Source organism: Mustela erminea, chromosome 4 (assembly GCF_009829155.1).
Source record: "Mustela erminea isolate mMusErm1 chromosome 4, mMusErm1.Pri, whole genome shotgun sequence".
NCBI lineage: Eukaryota > Metazoa > Chordata > Mammalia > Carnivora > Mustelidae > Mustela > Mustela erminea.
The window spans coordinates 9,504,575-9,523,337 of NC_045617.1; the positions used below are offsets into that span (position 1 = coordinate 9,504,575).

An 18,763-nucleotide genomic window follows, 5' to 3' on the forward strand; every position below is an offset into this window, starting at 1 on the left:
TTCCCCTTAAGGGAATCTATTATCGGTTATCGGTAAAAAACAAAACAAAACTGGGAACTGGACCACTGAGGGTGCCAGTAAAAGTCACGTGGCTGGAACAAAGACCCGCCCCTTGCCAGGGCCCTCATGGGTCCCTTCTCCTTAGTGGCTGCCGAAGGCGGAGAGCCTGTCACGGCGGGTTTCACGACCGCCATTACCAGCCGAGTAAAGCAAGCCTCAGACAGGCTACGGGTCCAGATGGGGGGGTGACCGCAGCTCTGCTCTAACATCCCAACACCCCCAAGGTGGTGGAGGGTGGGTCTGAGCCACTGACAGCGGAAGGCATTCGTGTCCACTTCTCCGGGTCAGTGCATCCAACCATCCATCACCGCGGCTTACCCGGAGAAACACGACGGCCATACACAATGAACAAAGAGAAAAGAGGAGCTCTATCTGCAAAGTTTGTTCCACCAATCGGCTAACTGAACATGTGGGTCCGACAGCCTACAGTCCGCTCGGGGAGCCCGTGTGCGCGGGGATACCTGCTCCGCCACGAGACCGGCGATTTCTTCGTAAGTCTTTCCTGCTTCTGTTATCGCAGCGTTGAGATCTGTTTCGCCTGGAAATCAGTAGAGCTACGTCAGTGCTCATGAGTATTTTCACTTGGTTGATTTTATTGAAAAATTTTATTACAGCAAACACTGCACTTTTCAAAACTAGAGGCCAGTGCACGAGTCCCCCTCTACCGACCCCCGGGCTTCCCAACGAACGGCGCGTGGCCAGTCTCTCTGCACCTGCACCATCCACCCCTCACGTCCCCCTTCGCTGGCCACAGAGCAACGCACCCATAAACTCTACGTCAAAGACAAGCACCTTCAAAAAGCAAGGATGGTACAACACCACCCTGGGGAAGCCAGAACGGCTCCTCACAGGAATGTCGGGTCAGTGGGAGGCTCCTGGTCTCTGGAATCAAGCGGGCCGCTTTCCGGCACAGAGAAAGCCCACGTGGCAGAGCTGAAGTGCTTCTTCCATCTCTAGGTTCTTTCTCCTCCCTCCCTCTTTTCCCACAAATTTCTTTTGGGGGCGTTGAAGAAACCAGGTCCTTGCCTTGGTGCCCACAGCCTGGGTTCTGCTGACTGTGTCTGTGGTGAGAACACAGTCCTCTGTCCCCCTACCATCCAGATCTCTCATCTTAGGAAAGGTCTGCAAAGTGCTGCTGTTCTACTCCTGGTATTCCTTCTTGATCTGAAGCGCTTCTATAAAGAGAAACTCTCCTTTATTGACTATCTGGTTACCTTGGGTTATTGGCAGAGAAAAAGCACATTAAGTGTTTTCTTTCTCTTTACCGTTTCAGAATAATGAGCTGATTCTCTAACCATTCCCTGGAGGTAACAGATTAACTTTTTAAAAAAGTATCACTGCAAGTTTGGATTTAAACGTACTTGATAAGCTTCACTGCAGAGAAAGTATTATTTTCACTAATGCTCTAATTTTCTCTTTACTGGCCAGTGGAAGGCTTTTCAAATCAGCATCTCGGTTCAGCTAGGAGCTCCGGTCCTTCTGGGTGGAACGCAGTGCTGAGGACTCCCACTGTGGGGGGCGCTAGAGGGGCTTCTTGCGACTGGCTTGGGTATTTCAGGGACTTTTCAATGAACAGAGCAAGGCAAATTGTATTTTTTTAAAAAGAGGAGAACTATAATGAGCTCATATGGATATTTCCAATTCAAATTTAGGACTTGAGGATTTTTCGTAATGTATTTTAAAACTCATTTTTATGTTTAGCTCATTTAAAAAACTTAGTTCCTAAACAACGGAAAGTTCCTAAACAACGGAAATTTAATTACATTTGCTTTACCGTACAATATGTAAAATAGTTTGTTTTTTTTTTTTTAAGATTTTACTTATTTATTTGACAGAGAGAGAGATCACAAGTAGGCAGAGAGGCAGGCAGAGAGAGAGAGGAGGAAGCAGGCTCCCTGCCAAGCAGAGAGCCCGATGCGGGACTGGATCCCAGGACCCTGAGATCATGACCTGAGCCAAAGGCAGAGGCTTAACCCACTGAGCCACCCAGGTGCCCTGTAAAATAGTTTTAGAAGGTTTTAGAATAACAATATTAACATTTTATTGCTAACTATATGATTATTGAAAACAAAAGATTTTTTGAAGTCTTTTTGACTTTTAAGGCATCTGCTGGGATGTATAATCAAAAGCCAGTGTTTTACGGTGATGTGAAATAATTCTTCCCCACGTGGCTATGCCTTCACCCTGATGTATCAAGTGATTTATTTTGCTTTTGCTTTTTAGGGATTTTTCTTTACATTCTAATTTAAAATTTTTTCCTAGTAATAAATGTAGAATAAATAGACATGTAAAACATGCCCATGGTTCTAAAGTCAAGCCTATAAAACAAGCTAAAACCAGAGGTCTTGCTTCTATACTTGTTCCTCTCTGCTACAGTTAACCACTTAAATATTTTTATCAAATATTTTCCATGATAACCCGTGAGGATTAGTGCCTCATGGATCTGTGCAAAGGCCATGCGCAGGTCTCCGCATGCTCCGCGTGTGTCTGCACTCCCAGAGGGAGCGTGGAAATTTAACATAATCCGAGACTTTTTCAGGCTGGAACCCTCCGAATTACTGCAAGATCAAGCGTGCAGCGCTGCCGCACGTCACCGGTGCGTCTGAGCGAAGGAGGACGTGGTAAGACACAGCGCTCGACTCTGCTGACCTTCATCTGCCTTGAGACGTGAAAAGTGAGTCCAGGGGGACTTGAGAAGTTCTTTGAAAACAAGATCTCTAGGAAGCTGAAGGACAGTCGTCGCCCAGCACACTGCACTGACTTAATACTGTTCACACTTGACCCAGGGCCCCGGGCAGCGCGGATGCTGGATGCGCACCGACTGACAGCCCGAAGCAGGGCCAGCCGTAAGGAAGCCAACGGTGCCTCTGTGCGGCTCGCACGGGTGGGTGCGGCGGAGAAGGCGCAGCGCCTTCAGGGTCATCTCTCACTCCACCCCCCACCCCAGGATGTCCCCATCCTGCAGGGGTCTCCCCCCACTGCCCCTCGCAGCCCTATCTATCCTTTCTGCCAGGGTGCTCTGCGTTGAAATTACGGACAGGAAACTCCAGAGAAGCTGACTGTTCTGAAGGTCTGCGGATTCTACCGAAGTTCACAGAATGACAAATGCATGGGAAGATGTATGTAGAGTACGAGGTACCAAAGAACATCTTCAGGACCCATTTCCCAGATTTCCAACTGCCTTCTCCTGCCCCCTTTCCAAGACTTCTGGTTCAATTATCTGCACCCTCTAGCCACGCCACACTTAGTGAAGGGTGAGTGTTTGTCTCTGCTGGCATTGAGTAGGAGAACAAGTGAATCACTGTGAGGTAGCTCTGAATGATTTTTACGTTTTTCTGTCTGACTTCAAGGAATGGAGTCCTCAAGTCTGGGTCCACGCTACCGGAAGGACCTAACAATGGCTACACAGCTCATCTTGGAGTGGTTCCATTTCTAGTTAGGATGGGGACAACTGCAGGACTCTTGCTCTCGGTGTCATAATACCAAATAAGCTAAAACATCGGCCTTCTCCGTCAAGTCTCCTTCATCGTGTGGGGATGAAGAAATCCAAAGGAACTCAATTCAGAAAGGCCTGAGTCTGCGCCCTAGGCAAGCTCCGCAGAGTCTGGAGGCCCCAGGGGAGGAGGAGGGAGCCTTCCACCGGCAGAAGGGCTCTGTTGGGACCAGGAGGCTCTGCTCTGCCTTTACCAGATGGGTGGGGGCTGGTGTGAGGAACCAGCACCTGGGGGAGCCCCAAATGCAGAGCCAATCTGCCCACACGGGTTCTGGACACTAAGGGGTGATGGCGGGAAGTGGGGGCAGGGCTGGATGGAGAGCCCCCGGGGGAGGCTTAAGGAAGATGAGATTCAGGTGGGCTCCGACATGGATATGATGGGGCCCTGCATCTTCACTCCGGTCGAGATGCCAGAGAAGCACAAAGCCAAGAGCACTCTGGGGGTCCTGCCAGCACCTAAGCGATTGGTGGGGCCCGACACCTGGCTCCTCCACCACCCCCGGCGGCATGGTGGCTGGAGGACTGGTCATTCCAGGCCCACGTTCCTCATCTTCAACATGAGGGGCCAGACAGACCAAGCCTCAGAGCTCCCGTCCGATCCGAAAGTTGGGACGGTGAGGCATGATTCAGCCAGGACTTACGCGGGAGCCCCGGCTCTTCTGGCCAGAGACTCATTTCTTGTTCCTGAAAATACTCAAGACACTGATGTCCACAGACCCATGTCCCCTGAGCATCAGAATAAATACCAAGTCCAAGGTACCAATTCCACCATTTCTGTAAGCGACCGGACACACTCAAATTCAGCCAGTGCTGCTCACCTGACAAATAATACTTTTACTTGCTACCCGCTCCACAAGAGCAAACTAAGCAAAAGTTCACCAAAATGTGCTTGTTCTCACGAGTGCTGTCAATGTAAAGGGACAATGAATTCGAGACACCACGGGTCAGACAGACGGCACAGGACACACCAAAAGTAACTCTAGGTCGCGGAGACGCCTCAGGCAACGTGAATTTGTTACTTAGTCAGAATGTTCCCTCCCAATGGCCTTGACGAGCTCCCTTCGTAGCAGAAAGACCGGCCTCCGAGGTTGGCAGAGAGATGAAAGCCAGGGCCAGGGGTGACGGGTCACCGCCGCCTGTTCCAGCAAAACACAAGAGCCGCCTCCGAGCGCAGAGAAAGGCCAAGAACAAGCAAGAAACACGGACGTAAGCAGCCTCCGCCTCCACTTTCCCAGAAGCAGCGAGGGAGGTCGCAGGAGCACCGGGGGAGCAGCCCGGCCCAGTCAAGGGTCAGTGACAAGGGTCCCCAGCTGCAGCATCCCTGCGGGGGCGCAGGGCCCGAGGGGGGCTGGTCAGCACCGGACGCTACAGGCCCGAAGGATAAGAAAATACGCACGCACCTTGGTACCCGCTGGAGCTGAACACCGTCGCTAAGCTCTGCAAGGCCTTCCCTATCTTCTGGTACTCCTTGGGTAAGGCTGAAAGAGAAAAAGGAAGACGCTGGCGACGGGTCCCCCGAGCGAAGGGCAACGGCATCTATTTCCCCAAAGTGATCACTTCCATCATAAAAGAAATCTTTAGCAAAACTGTCGGCTTTTTAAATTATTGATTTTTTTCAGTAAAATCGGCTATTAACCGGTTGTTCAGTTCACGGTGGATGCGCTTATTACGAACGACCACCCCGGCACACCTCCTCGCTCACGGCGTGAAGCCGGAGCCGCCGGGGGCTCATCTGGAAGAGAGTTTCTAGCGGCCAGAGTCCTCCCACGTGCCTTGTCTTAGGACCACCATGACAGCCTCTCTACCGGGGGCAGGCACACGGTCTCTGTCCCGCGGGCTAGGAGAACAAGGCTTCGCTGAGTAAACGGGCTTGCTGAGGGTCGCATGGGGAACAGGTGGCAGATGTGGCCTTTGAGACACCTGCTTTCCCCGAAGTTATGTACGCGGGACTGATTATTTCTGCGAAACAAGACTGAAGGCAACAAGGTGTGCGGAAAAATGAGGCAGAAGGTCTCACAGGGCCAGGGAGGACGGATTTGAGTTTTTTCATCTGTATCACATTGTAACATGATGAATGAAATGATCTCTGGGGGTCCTTCTAGTGCTAAAATTCTAGGATTCTAGGATCATTCTGGAGAACTTTCTAGAAGAGTCTCTGTATTTTAAGCTATTTTTTCTTTGCATCTATAAATAGTCCCCTTACACACATCTACTGCTTTTCAGCAGAATGCCTTATTTGCATTTGAAGACTTAAAGGGCAGTATTAAGAAGAAAAATTCAAATGTTTCTTTTACAAAATCTAGTTCAGAGAAATCTGAAACATGGTCTTTAAGTTGCAATAATCAGGAGACACGATTTTAAACTCCATTAGCTTAACTTCAATAAATTGTTTGCCTTTTTCTAACTATATACGTGTGTTTCACCATACTATGTGCTAGATTTCTCACTTTATAGACAGGGAATCTTAAGAAACTCTATTTTGAAAGAAAAGGGGAAAGAAGATATGCTTACCTCAAATCCTAAACCAAGTGCTTCAAACTCCTCTCCTCCCAAAAAGGGAGCAGCCTTAAGCCAACATCCTCTATTTCATAGATTTGACCTGATGGGTTATATGGGACATGAAGCTGACCGGATGTTGTCAGACACAGGGATTTAACTCTTTTTTTTTTCTTTTCTTTTCTTTTTTTTTTTTTAAAGTAGGCTCCATGCTCAACGTGGAACCCAATGCAGGGCTCAAACCCAGGACCCCAAGATCAGGACCTGAGCTGAGACGGAGAGTCAGATACTTAACCCAATGAGCCACCCAGGCATCCCACGGATGGAAAGAAATCATAAGCCCAGATTTCTGTGAGATCCTTTAAATTCTGATTGTTAAGATTTATACTCAAAATTATTTCTAAAAATAGAGTACAACATTCAAAGAATATGCAGATTTCAACGAATAACTACTATTATGGCCTCTTAAGAGCTTACAGCTCAAATTTATTATTTTATAACGAAATCACTGTTTGAGAGAAGCGCCACTCCCCTTGTTGTTCATGAGTTGACCCTGTGTGACCACAGGCTGGTGGTGGGTTTTGTTCTCTAGCGCTGCATTTGTGTACATTACCGTTTTGGGCCTAATTAGTGCCGCACCGAGGACATGGCATCGCATTTCCGCGCCATGAGAAAGGAGCCACGGTCCTCGAGCGGGAACAGCTGTCCTGCCCCAGCACGCGGTTCTGCGGTATTGAGGCTTATGGGAATGGCACAGGGTCACGCACTGAGAAGCAGGGCCTTTTCTCCCCACAGCAGAGGGCGAGACAGTAAATATTTTGGGCTCTGTGGAGCCGCAGGTTTGTGCTGAAAGTACTCGACTCGGCTGCTGTAACAGGAAAGGAGACACAGCTAGCATGTAGGGAAGCAGGCCAGGCTGGGTTCCACCTTACAGAAACAGGCAGGAGGGCGCATCTGGCTGCCAGGCCACGGTTGACCAACTCCTGGTAAGGCTTAGATTTTATTACTATTAACTGTGCTCTGCTATCTTAGTTCAGCCACAAGTCACCCCACATTCAGCTTCCTGTTCACTGAAATTCTTTTCTGACTTCAAATTTTGTTCTTTTTCCCTTCTTTAGAAGAAAAATATCACCTGTTAAAAAATCTTTACAAAACATAAAATCAAATTCCTTCCTATGCTGAGGATCACGGTTTAATAGTGGGTATGTAGGATTTTCATTATTCAAAGTAGAAGCCATTTTTAAGAGAAAGACAAACAGAACTGAATATAAACAGTATTCTTGTAGGGTGTCCGTGTGGAAGGCCAGAACGTTCTCAGATACAGGTCTCACCGTCGGCCTGCTGGCCTCCCCATAACCAGAGCTCAGTTTCCTCTCTGGGACTCAGATGTCTGTGCTGCTGCTAAGGACGGGTTGGGAGAACAGGGGAGGAAACTCCGCAGAGTCAGTGGCCCTCGAAGACAGTGTGAACGCTACGCAGTGGTGACCCGGTCTCCGGAGCCCATGGGGCCTCCAAGGTGGGAGGGCAGCTGGCTGGTGTGACCCCCGTGGCTGACAGGGCTGGTTTTCAGTCTACGCTATGAGACATGAGGGGCCGGAGAATGTGGGACATCATGGGTCAGCAGAGTGATGGTCTAGACACAAAGGGAAGGGGGGTGTGGCAGGCTCGGGGTTGGGGTAAGAAGTCCTCGAGGGTGGAAAGGCATGGCTGGCGGAGCCACTGGGGTTCACACTTTCCTAGTCTGACCCAGCTCATGCTCTCCACAGCCAATAAAACCAGCCTTTCCTAAAAATTAGGTTGTAGTGGTTGCCTGGGTGGCTCAGGAGGTTCAGCGTCTGCCTTCAGAGCAGGTCATGATCCCAGGGTCTTGATCGAGCGTTGCGCCAGGCTCCCTGCTCAGTGGGGAGTCTGCTTCCCCTCTTGCTCTGCCTGCTGCTCCCCCTGCTTGTGCTCGCACTCTGTCAAATAAATAAATTCTTTAAAAAAAATTAGGGCCGTAGCCAATCCAGACGGCCCCTGACTTAGCAATTTATAGACATTATAACGGTGTGCGAGATCAGAATGTGCTTGTACTTGGAATTCAGAATCTGGTTCCTGCCTAGGGCTGCTGATCTGTGGGAGGACCCTCTCCGCGATGCAGGGTCGTGGCAGCCCCACCAGCTGGAGACCGTCCTGCACCCGGACAGCCGTCCTGTGCCCCACTTTCAGTACAGGACATGCTCGACACCGGACTATAAAACAGGCTTTGTGCGAGATGACTTTGCCCACGTGCAGGCTGACCTTCCGAGTGTCCCGAACACAATGAAGGGGGCCAGGCTGAGCCCCGGTGTGTGCGAGATCAGGCATACTGAATGCATTTTCGACTTGGGCTGTTTTCCACTTAGGATGGGCTTACTGGGCTGCAGACCCCGCGTAAGCTCGGGAAGAGTCTGTATACAACATCTTACCGAGTAAAGACTATGCAGTACCGTCCTGAGAGTACAAACAACAAACACTCTCAAAACACACAGAAAGATGAATCGCCCATACGTTACAAACCCCAACTAACTAGAAACGTTTAAGGCAACATGGTGTTTCATGCGGGTTCTAGAACGGGCTTTGTTGGAGACAATTCTCTGCTGTCTGAGGAGGGCTGACAAGCGAGGTTCACCCCCGGGCTGTGGCTGTGACCTGACTTGCGTTCACCATAGGCGTCTCTGAGAGAAGGCTCCTCAGTGCGGTCAAGGTCACAACACCAGTCAAGGTCACAACACCGAGCCCGGACCACCACATGTGGAGCCCGTAGCCCCGAGCCGGCCCGAGGACGGCACTTACGTCCTGTGCACCGCTTCCAGTGCTCCTGCCCCACGGTCAGCAGCTCCTTCACACCGTCGTCCATGGCTTTGGTGAATTTACCAACGGCATCGCACTTCTGTTCTCTGTGGGGCAAAAACACAAGAACGCGTGTCCTTCACTCTGCTACCAAATGGTCAAACAATGTGACGTGTAGGAAGAGAAAAACCAATACAGTCAGGGGAGACTTACACCAAACCTGATATGGGGGGACTTGTTTTCTTGCATTGTAATAATTGCTCTTAAACCAGGCTTGATTCGAATTTTTAAAAAAGAGGTGCCTGGGTGGCTCAGGCGGTTATGCATCTACCTTCTGCTCAGGTCATGATGCCTGGGTCCTGGGATCGAGCCCCTCATTGGGCTCCCCGCTCAGTGGGAAGTCTGCTTCTCCCTCTTCCTCTGCCCTTCTCTCCCAGTCACGTTCACACTCTCTAATAAATAAAATCTTAAAAAAAAAACCCAGCATATTTTTGAAGAATTACTTATAAACCTACCATTTAAATTTTAACTGTTCCCCTTCAACCCTCAAATCCCTGTGAATTTAAACTAAAATTATTCTAAAGTACACCAAATACTGATTTCCAGACTATCTGATTGAGCCGAATTCTATCAGTGATAGTATAGTACTGAGTGGATCTTCATGTGTTCCAGCAAGTACGTTAGTGAATCGCAGGTAACCTCAATACCAACAAGGTCAGTGACACTGAACATCTTAGTTCTTAGAAGATGTAAAAAGTACTAACCTGAAAAACTCATTCCCAAATCACGTTAAATGGAAAAAGAAAAACAAAAACAAAAAGAAACCCCAAACAGATTATAAGAAAGAATGCACAGTGTGAGGTCTTTCCTATTTCAACAATTTTTCCCTTAGATACGTATGTGCAGAGGACATTTCAGAAGACTACAGAACCAGGCCAATATATTAACATTTATTTTTCTCTCTGCATAGTTGCAAGATGGTGTCTGTTTTTCTTTCTTCTTCTCTTCTTATGTTTGGTAACACGTAAGTGTTAATTGTATAAGAAAAAATACTTCTTAAAAAACAAACAAACAAACCCAAGATTTCTTGTTAGCCTTTACAAAGAAAAGGAACTACTTTTCAAAGAAAAATAAAATTTTTTTAAAAAAATTACATAATTAAAAACAACAAATTGAAAAATAGCACAAAAAAGCAGGCTGACATTTGCTTCTTTCAAGGTGATGTTCAGAGACTTCTGCTTTGTTCACAATTATGTGGGTGTGCGCGGACTCTGGGCTACTTTTATCGTGCTTTATTAGAAATGACTAGAAACACTGCTGTCTGCTAGGAAACCACAGACTTCAAGGTAAAAAGGAAGCAGATTTTAATCTGATGCTACAGCTAAAAACACCGTGCTTTCCTGTGCAAGGGAGGTTTTCCCGGTCACCCGACTGCGGTCCCCACGCGTTGCCACAGACACCCCCCGCACTCCAGCTGCCCTCGGTCACACCTGCGGAGGCCTGCGCGCACAGGAGGGGCCCGGGCTGGGAAGAAGGCAAGTAGGACCACAGCGCTCACATTTCTATCAAGTCCAAGTCGGGTGCCTCTGGTTCCATGGTGGAAAATATCATAACTCCCACAAGCTCATCTTTCTCGGCCTTCCTCTTCCCACTTTTCCACTCCTGCGAAGAAGAACATCATAATGTCACAGTGGAGATCGGAGTCAAACCGATATTCAACTCCCTCAGGCAATCAGCTCGCTGACGGACTAGCTCTAATTTTCAGCAGCAGCTCCACGCCACTGTCCTCTGTACCGTGGGACATCTGTACGTCCCAAACGCAATCTCGGTATGTGAACAGTGCCGAGGTGCGAGGGGTCCTGGTGAGCTGAAGTTCCATCACTTTCTTTCCCCGTGCACAGCAATGGAACACAGCAAACACGAGCACCCTTACAAACCCTGAGCAAGGGCCTCAAAGTTGCAGGTTAAATGTTTTCTGAAAAAGACAAAAACTTTTTAAAACACAAGATAGGAACCAATAGCATAAGCTATTTAAAAAAAAACAAACTATTTTTGCAAGATACACCTATAAATATATAGCTCTATATAAACATAGAAAAGTGCCCCCAAATAAAATCTTTTTAAAAAAAGGGAGGGTGCCTGGGTGGGTCAGTGGGTTGGGCCTCTGCCTTCCGCTCAGGTCATGATCCCAGGGTCCTGGGATCAAGCCCCGCATTGGGCTCTCTGCTCGGTGGGGAGCCTGATTCCTCCTCTCTCTCTGCCTGCCTCTCTGCCTACTTGTGATCTGTCAAATAAATAAATAAAATCTTAAAAAAAAAAAAGTGCCCCAAACACTAGTGCCCAGCAACCAATTCTTACAAAGTGAGTAAGTGTGTAAACTACCCCAAGGCCAAGAGAAAAAAGCGAGCATTCCTTGTGTCCCTTCCCAATCACCACCCCTTCCCTCCTGCACTGAGGTGACCAGTTATCTTCTCTTTAATGCCTCCCAGTTCCTCACATTCCTTCCAAGTCGCCTGATCTAAGTGCGCATCCCTCATCTGGGTCTGCTGGTTATCTAAGTGCGCATCCCTCATCTGGGTCTGCTGGTTTTTCTGAACAAAGAACAGTCTGGAGGTGTTCACGGGTGTCCTGGGCTCAGGCTGTGCTTAGGGGTCAGGGCCACAGTGCTGTCAGGGCGCCGTCTCTGGATGCCACTGGGGCACGACGCTCCATTCTGGGCACACTCCCCAGTTTATTTATCCATCCTCCTACTGGGAACCCCCCCACCCCGGGCCCCCCACGTGACGAGCACAGCTGCTATTCGCAGGTCTCCCGGGACACACGTGCACCCATTTGCCAGGTGGGTGGAAAACATTCAACTGTGGCGGGTAATGCCGGCCGCTTTCCCGAACTGGACTGGCCCACTCGCACGCCCGCCAGCCCTGTGGGAAAGCCGCTCAGCCAGCCAGGAGCTTGGTCTCTCGGTCTTTCTCACGTCCGCCGTCCCAGGGGTCCCGCGGGCCCAGGGGTTCCCACTGGAGGTTTCCCTTGCCTGTGCGTGATGACTGAGGAGGTTAAGCCGTTTCCTACCTTTGTGGATGACCCAGACCCTTTCTTTTACCAAAGCTACTTCACCAAACCTCTTCTTCTGGCTTATCTTATGGATCTGTATGGGTTTTCTTATGTTCCAAAACACCACCCTTTGTTGGTGATAGAAGTTCAGATCTTCAGCTCGTTTTAGCTTTAAGTCTTCTTCTGACACACAGCGGTTCTTCATCGGAATGTAGTCTAATTTATCAGCCTCTTCTTTTCCGTGTGACCAGTCATTTCTGTGCCAGATTTCAGAAATCCTTCCCTACCTTAGGGGCATGAAGATATCCCCCCACACCCCGTGCTACCTTCTCACAGCTTTATTATGCTGCCTTTCACATTAGACCTTCAAACCACCTAGAACTGATCTTTTTTTTTTAAGTTATATAATGGAAACATTCAAAGATGTTTAAAAGTACAGAGAAAAGTCTAATCCTGCCCAGACTCAGCTGTCATAGGTATCAACATTTTGCTGGTCCTGGGTTTTCTATTCTCCTCCATTCTACCTTTTATTTTCTTCTTGCTGATTTTTTTATTGGAACTTCCAGATTTTACTGGAGGTCCCAGACATCGTATCATTTCACCTGCAAGCACCTTTAATAGATAAGGCCATGTTTTAGCAACAGAACCACGATTCCAGGGTCAACCCTAACAAAATCAACAAGATCGTTATGAGGTAGGGACTGAATTTCACTTTTCCTCAATGATGCCATCCAGCTGACCTGGCACCATGCCCTGGACAGGCTGTCCTATCCCCCTTGTACTTAGCCCCATCTTTGCCATAAATCAAGTGTCCATTCTATTCAGTCTACCCTCATACCAATACCATGCCTTTACCATCAGTTCAGCTTTGTATTGAGTCTTCGGATCTAGGAAAGCCCTCCTCCCTCCCCCTTCATTCTTTTTCAAGAGTACCTGGGCTATTTTTAGTGCTTTGATTTGTCACACGTGTATAACATCTTTTCTGTTCCTCAATCCATGAAACAGTACTGGCACACTTAGCTAGGTCTTATTTCTCTCAAAATGTTTCATAGTTTTTTATGTAGCGTTTCTCTGTACATTTTCTTATACTTATTCCTAGATACATTTTTATGCTGTGATAGTTTTTTCAGACTTTCATTTCGTTTTCATTTATTGTGGATATGTAAATATGTAATGTCTTCCATCCAGCTACCTTACTAAACATTTATTTCTAGTAACAGAAAAATTATTATCCATCCATCTATATAAGCTACTTCTGGCCAAAGAGTCACAGTTTTTAGTGATTATCTAGTTTTACCCAGTCATTTAGCAGGTGAGGAAACTGTGACCAGGGATTCAGTGCCATGGCCAAGATCACAGAAGGAGTTAGAAGCAGAGTCCTGACTCCAAGTTCTTTCTTTTTCCTATTCTATCAAATCCACCCAAAACCCCAGTGTCTAGATGTATTATTGTTATTTTTTTAAAAATATTTTTCTTATTTATTTATTAGAGAGAGAGAGAGAGAGAGAAAGAGAGGTCAGCAGGAGAAGCAGACTCCCTGCCAGGCAGGGAGCCCGATGTGGGATTCGATCCAGGTATGACCTGAGCTGAAGGCAGTTGCCTAACCAACTGAGCCACCCAGGCACCCTAGATGTATTATTTTTAATAATAATATTTTGTACAAAACACGACTTTCAGAAGTGCTTTCTGAATCAAATCTTCAGAAAATCAGGACTCTTGTTCAAGGCAATCAACTTGGGAGGGGACTTCATGGAGTTTTTTGTCTACAAAGTAACAAAACGGATTGCCAGAACTCCTTGAAGAACCCAGTTTCACTACTCTGTGGTTACAGGGCATACTGACTGATAATGACAGCTCACCAGAGAAATCAGAGTTTTCCTGGGCCCCTTGCAAGGCTAGAGCTATGACTAGATAAGAAAGGATGAAGCACCTCCGTTTCCCAGCTCCTGGCCTGGTTACATGCAACCCACTCGAGTGAGCCTGCCGAGTCTAGAAATCAGCAGCAACTGAAGATGAGGCCCAATGAGTCATACTATGTTACGTGTGTGCCTACGTCTGTAAACACACACAGAGCCCTTACTACACCTAACACATAAATGTGCTCACATGAACAAGGATAAGGAACTACAAAGCAGTTTAGCAAGTAAATCTCTGTCTGAAAGTTCCAACAAAGTATATAATATTCTGGTATTTGGTTAAACATGAAACTAATCTCATGGCTTTTTTTCTTAGGATTGTAATGTATTTTGTATCTGCTGTTGGCATCTGAGCTAACTTACACTTTTACTCTTTGCATTGTTTTCTAAGATATGTGATATTTGTTATGAGAGAAATACGGAGAAAAAATCTCTACAGAATAAAAAGATAGACTATAGAGTAAAAGCTTATTGAGAGAGGAAAAGCTATCTCCAAAGCAGACAATAATGAGATGTCAAACAGCCAATGTTTTCTTGATTCTCAACAAAGAACACACAGCCATTGGCAGAATGAGTACCCACGGGGACAAAGACAGAGCAGCATTATTTACTCTGAATGGGTAACTACAGTTCTGGAAAAATGACTTGGTTTTGAGAAGGATGGTCCACTTCTGAGCCTTTCTTTTCATGACGTTATTATACGGTGAGGTCAAAACAGGATCTGAAGGAATCATTCACTCTATCTCCCTCACTTTATGTGGATAATATCCTGCATAGTTTGGGGCCTCTCCTATTTTTAGAACCAACTAGGGAAAAAAATTCCTCACCCTATCATATCTTTTATCTCCTGCCCACGCTGGGCCATTCCCAGTTTATGGAAATCACTCGGGCAAGCATTCTTCCTCATAGCGTGACTAACTTCCCACAGTGAGGACTAAGGTTTTGGTCCCCTCTTATCTTTGGAGGAAATGTGAAATAACTAACCAACATAGTTTTAACTTTCAGACATAAAATTGATGTGAATGTGACGATTCTGAATATGATCTAAGACTATCATAAGAGGGCTTACCTTTTCATCTCGGAAATTCAGAAACTGCTGGAAAAGCTCGCTTTCTGAGATCACTGGGTGCCGACACATCCTGGTCATCCACGCCTGGAGCCTCTCCATGCGCATTTTGATGAATTCTTCTTCGAAGCGACCTGGAAGGGGCACAGCAAGAGTGACTTGGAGCACGCTGTAAAGCAAATTACTGTCACACAAAGGAAAAGCCATTTGTATCTACTGGGTACTTGGTAGAAAGTAATGTAGTAACAGGTAAAGACCATGGCAATTTTTCACTAACTTAAAAATAAGCTATAACACAGCGAATGCTCAGAGAGACATGAGAAAGTTATGACAGGCATTTTAGTTTTTAAGAAGGAGATTCTGATTAAAAAATTAAGAAACTTTTTAATTGTGACAAGAAAAATCACAGCCACAAAGTGCGATTTTCTTCAAGGATCCATTAAGTACTCAAACTCAAAAGCAAATCTTATCTAGGTATGAAAAGCTTTGTCTGATGAATGAAGAGTATCTCAGTTCTGTGACCACATGAAGCTCTATAGGCAGGAAAGGGGGTGAGGAAACCGAATTTAATAAGTAATTCTTACAAAGGGCATAAAATTTCTGTATTTATAAAAATATGTCCCAACACAATATAATTTCAGATACACAAACTTAAATTTAGTATTTATGAAAAGTAACTCAGGACTGTAGTTCTTTATTCTGTTTGGTTTTTAAAAATTACTTAAGTCAAAAACAGAAAAAGACATTTTTCATGAATGCAGTAGTGCAAGCTATCATCTACCATCTCAGAACTTATGACCATTCTAAAACATAGCTTAATGAGAGATATTTCTGTTTTAAGAGCAGAAAGTCAGCTTAACAAGCCTGACATAGCAGTCATTGTGTGAACACTGAACATATTTATAAGCCTTCCAAACAAAACCACTATTAGGTAAAAGGCTAGCTACAGTAGAGTGAGGCAATCGGCTATTCCCATCCCCCTAAAACAAATCTAAAGCTGGACAGAACCCACCAAAAGTAAGTGTTCTGGAAATCAACCAAAGGCCAACAGCCATCTGAGAAGTGTTTATATTTGCAAATCTGCTCAACTTTACGCAAGAAGCGTGGAAATCTGTGGCACTCTGAAGTGGGGCGGCTACTATCTCCCTCTGGCTGTCCCTGGGCCTCCCCACCCTCTCCTCGGTGGACAAGGAAGGTCTGCCAGTCAAGGCAGGCCGTGAAGGCTACGGCAGGTCCCCTGGTGAGGTGAGAGGCTGGCCTGACGTGGAGTGGGGGGACATGCCCGTGCTCAGTGGTGGTGGCAGGGACAATCCAGAGGCCGGTGAACGGAAGGGGCCAGTGACTCCACTAGCCAAGGTTGCACAACTGGGCCAACCATATTCCAGGCTGAGGCTGTGTGCAGAAACAGTGGAGGCCAGATGGGATCCAAGCCAGCCACACACTCCTGGCCAACTCTGAGGCTGCACACACTTGTAAAGGAGACACAAGAAGGCCCACAAAAAAGTGAAAGCCAGGACAGCCAACTTGAAAATTATCTGAGCTCTGAATGCAGTCTCCTCCCCACACGGAGATCCATCAGCAGAGGACAGAAGTCTTAGTGGCTTGAGGCAGGCTTACCACTAATCTACACAGACACAAGGGTGAACCCCAGGAAGCCAAACTTAACAGAAAAAAAAAACAAAAAACCCACAAAGATCATTGAACTTCAGGGAAGAGAGATTTCAGAGACTTGGCCTGAGCAAGTTACTTACCAAATAAACCAATAAACATAAATTAGAAACAGCAACTTTCAGAGACGAAAAATCAGAATCGAGAACTGCTAAAATATATTCTTTGAACTATTCCGTTTTCAACAAAATATTAAGAGATATGCAAAGAACCAGCAAGGCATGACCCATACCGTCAAAAATGTAGTCAACAGAAACTGTCTCTAAATGCCTCTGGATGTTAAATTTAGCAGACAAAGCAGCTTCTAGAAATACACTCAAAGAACTAAAGGAAGTCATGTTAAAAAATGTAAAGAGGGGGCGCCTGGGTGGCTCAGTGGGTTAATGCCTCTGCCTTCAGCTCAGTTCATGATCTCAGGATCCTGGGATCGAGCCCTGCATCGGGCTCTCTGCTCAAGCAAGGAGCCTTTAAAAAAAAAAAAATGCAAAGACACATATGACATAAAATCACAACAAAGATTCTCAGGAAAAAGACAGAACTTATAAAAAATTAAAATGAAAAGTTGGGGAGTTGAAAATACAATAACTGAAATTAAGAAATCACTCTGGGGCTCAAATGCAGATTCAAGATGACAGAAGAAAGAATGTGGGAACCTGCAGATCAATGGAAGTTACCTAGTCTGAAGAACAGAGAGGAAACAAAAACAAAAACAAAAAAAGAAGCACAATGAACAGGCCTCAGAAAACATAAAGGAGGGCACCTGGGTGGCTCAGTGGGTTAAGCCTCTGCCTTCTGCTCAGGTCATGATCTCACGGTCTTGGGATCAAGTCCTGCACTGGGCTCTATGCTCAGCAGGGAGCCTACTTCCTCCTCTGTCTCTGCCTACTTGTGATCTCTGTCTGTCAAATAAATAAATAAAATTAAAAAAAAGAAGAAAACATAAAGCACACCAAGGAACTGGTAATGGAAATCCCCAAAGGAGAAGTGAGAAATAAGAAGAAAAAATATCTGAAGAAGTAACAGGGGAAAGTTTCCCAAATTTGATGGAAAACTTTAACTGTACTTCTAAGACGCTCAACAAAGCTGGATAGGATGAATATGAAGATAACCACACAAAGATACAGCAGAATCAAACTGCTGAAAGGCAGAAACAAAATCTTGGCAGAAACAAATAAAAAATGCCTCATGATGTATGGTGTGTGTGTGTGTGTGTGTGTGGTCAGCAGAAATCTGTCAGTAGTCATCTGACTGACACCACGGGGGTCAGAAGCAGGGGAAAGATAAATTCATCATGCTGAAAGGAAAACTGTCAGCCATGAGTTCTACAACCAGTACACCTACCCTTCCGAAATAAAGGCAAAACAAAGACATCCCCAGATAAACAAAGATGTGAGAATTAACCCATAGCAGACCTGTGTTAAAGAAATATTACAGGAAGTCCTTCATACTAAAAAAATACTACCTCAGGCTAAAAGGAAATTACCCAAATTCACAGAGAGAAATGAAGAGCACCAGAAATACATCAATTAACATAAAAGATGATTTTTTTTTCTAATTTCTTCTCTTAACTTCTTTAAAAGACATAAGGCTGTAGAAAGCAGAAATTATTATACCATATTGTTCAATTTATAATATATTGATATAAAATATGCAATGGTAAGAGCATAAAAAGAGAGGAAAACAGAGCTATACTGGAGAGACGTTTCTAGGAATTCTACTAGAATTGAATATGAAGTGCATTTTGACATTCCAGAAAGATGCGTATTGCATCCACTGAGGCAACCACTAAGAAAATAATTTTGAAAATTTAGTGGAAAAATTAGAGGAATTAAAACAGCACAACAGAAAATATTTAACACAAAATAAAGGCAGTAAAGAAGACCAGAGGAATACATAAGACACAGAGAAAATATCAAAATGGCAAATGTAAGTCTAAATGGGTCAATAATCATTAAATATGAATGGCCCAAAAACTCTTATCAAAATGTAGAGGTTGCCAAACTTGCGAAAAAAGCAAGCTCCAACAATGTCGTTAATAAGAGACACAGACTCAAAGACACTAACAGACTCAAAGTGAAAGATGGGAAAAGATACTTGCACACAGTAACCGTAACAGAACCAGAGTGACTGTATTAATAAATACCAGACAAAATAGATTTTAAGACAGGAAATTTTACTAGAGACAAAAGGATGCATTTCATA

At 45.7% G+C, this 18,763-nt stretch overlaps 1 protein-coding gene across 2 annotated transcripts in view; it reads right to left on the reverse strand.

The window, feature by feature from the left end:
* Positions 1–18,763, reverse strand: part of SNX9 (sorting nexin 9) — a 105,275-nt gene that overhangs the window by 8,040 nt on the left and 78,472 nt on the right. For both annotated transcript variants that reach the window (XM_032338620.1, XM_032338619.1), the window contains 5 exons: positions 14,897–15,027; positions 10,419–10,522; positions 8,864–8,967; positions 4,954–5,031; positions 522–598 (listed from right to left, as the gene is read on the reverse strand). In XM_032338620.1, coding sequence (XP_032194511.1) covers positions 522–598; positions 4,954–5,031; positions 8,864–8,967; positions 10,419–10,522; positions 14,897–15,027 — 494 coding nt within the window. The remainder of the gene's footprint in view (positions 1–521; positions 599–4,953; positions 5,032–8,863; positions 8,968–10,418; positions 10,523–14,896; positions 15,028–18,763) is intronic.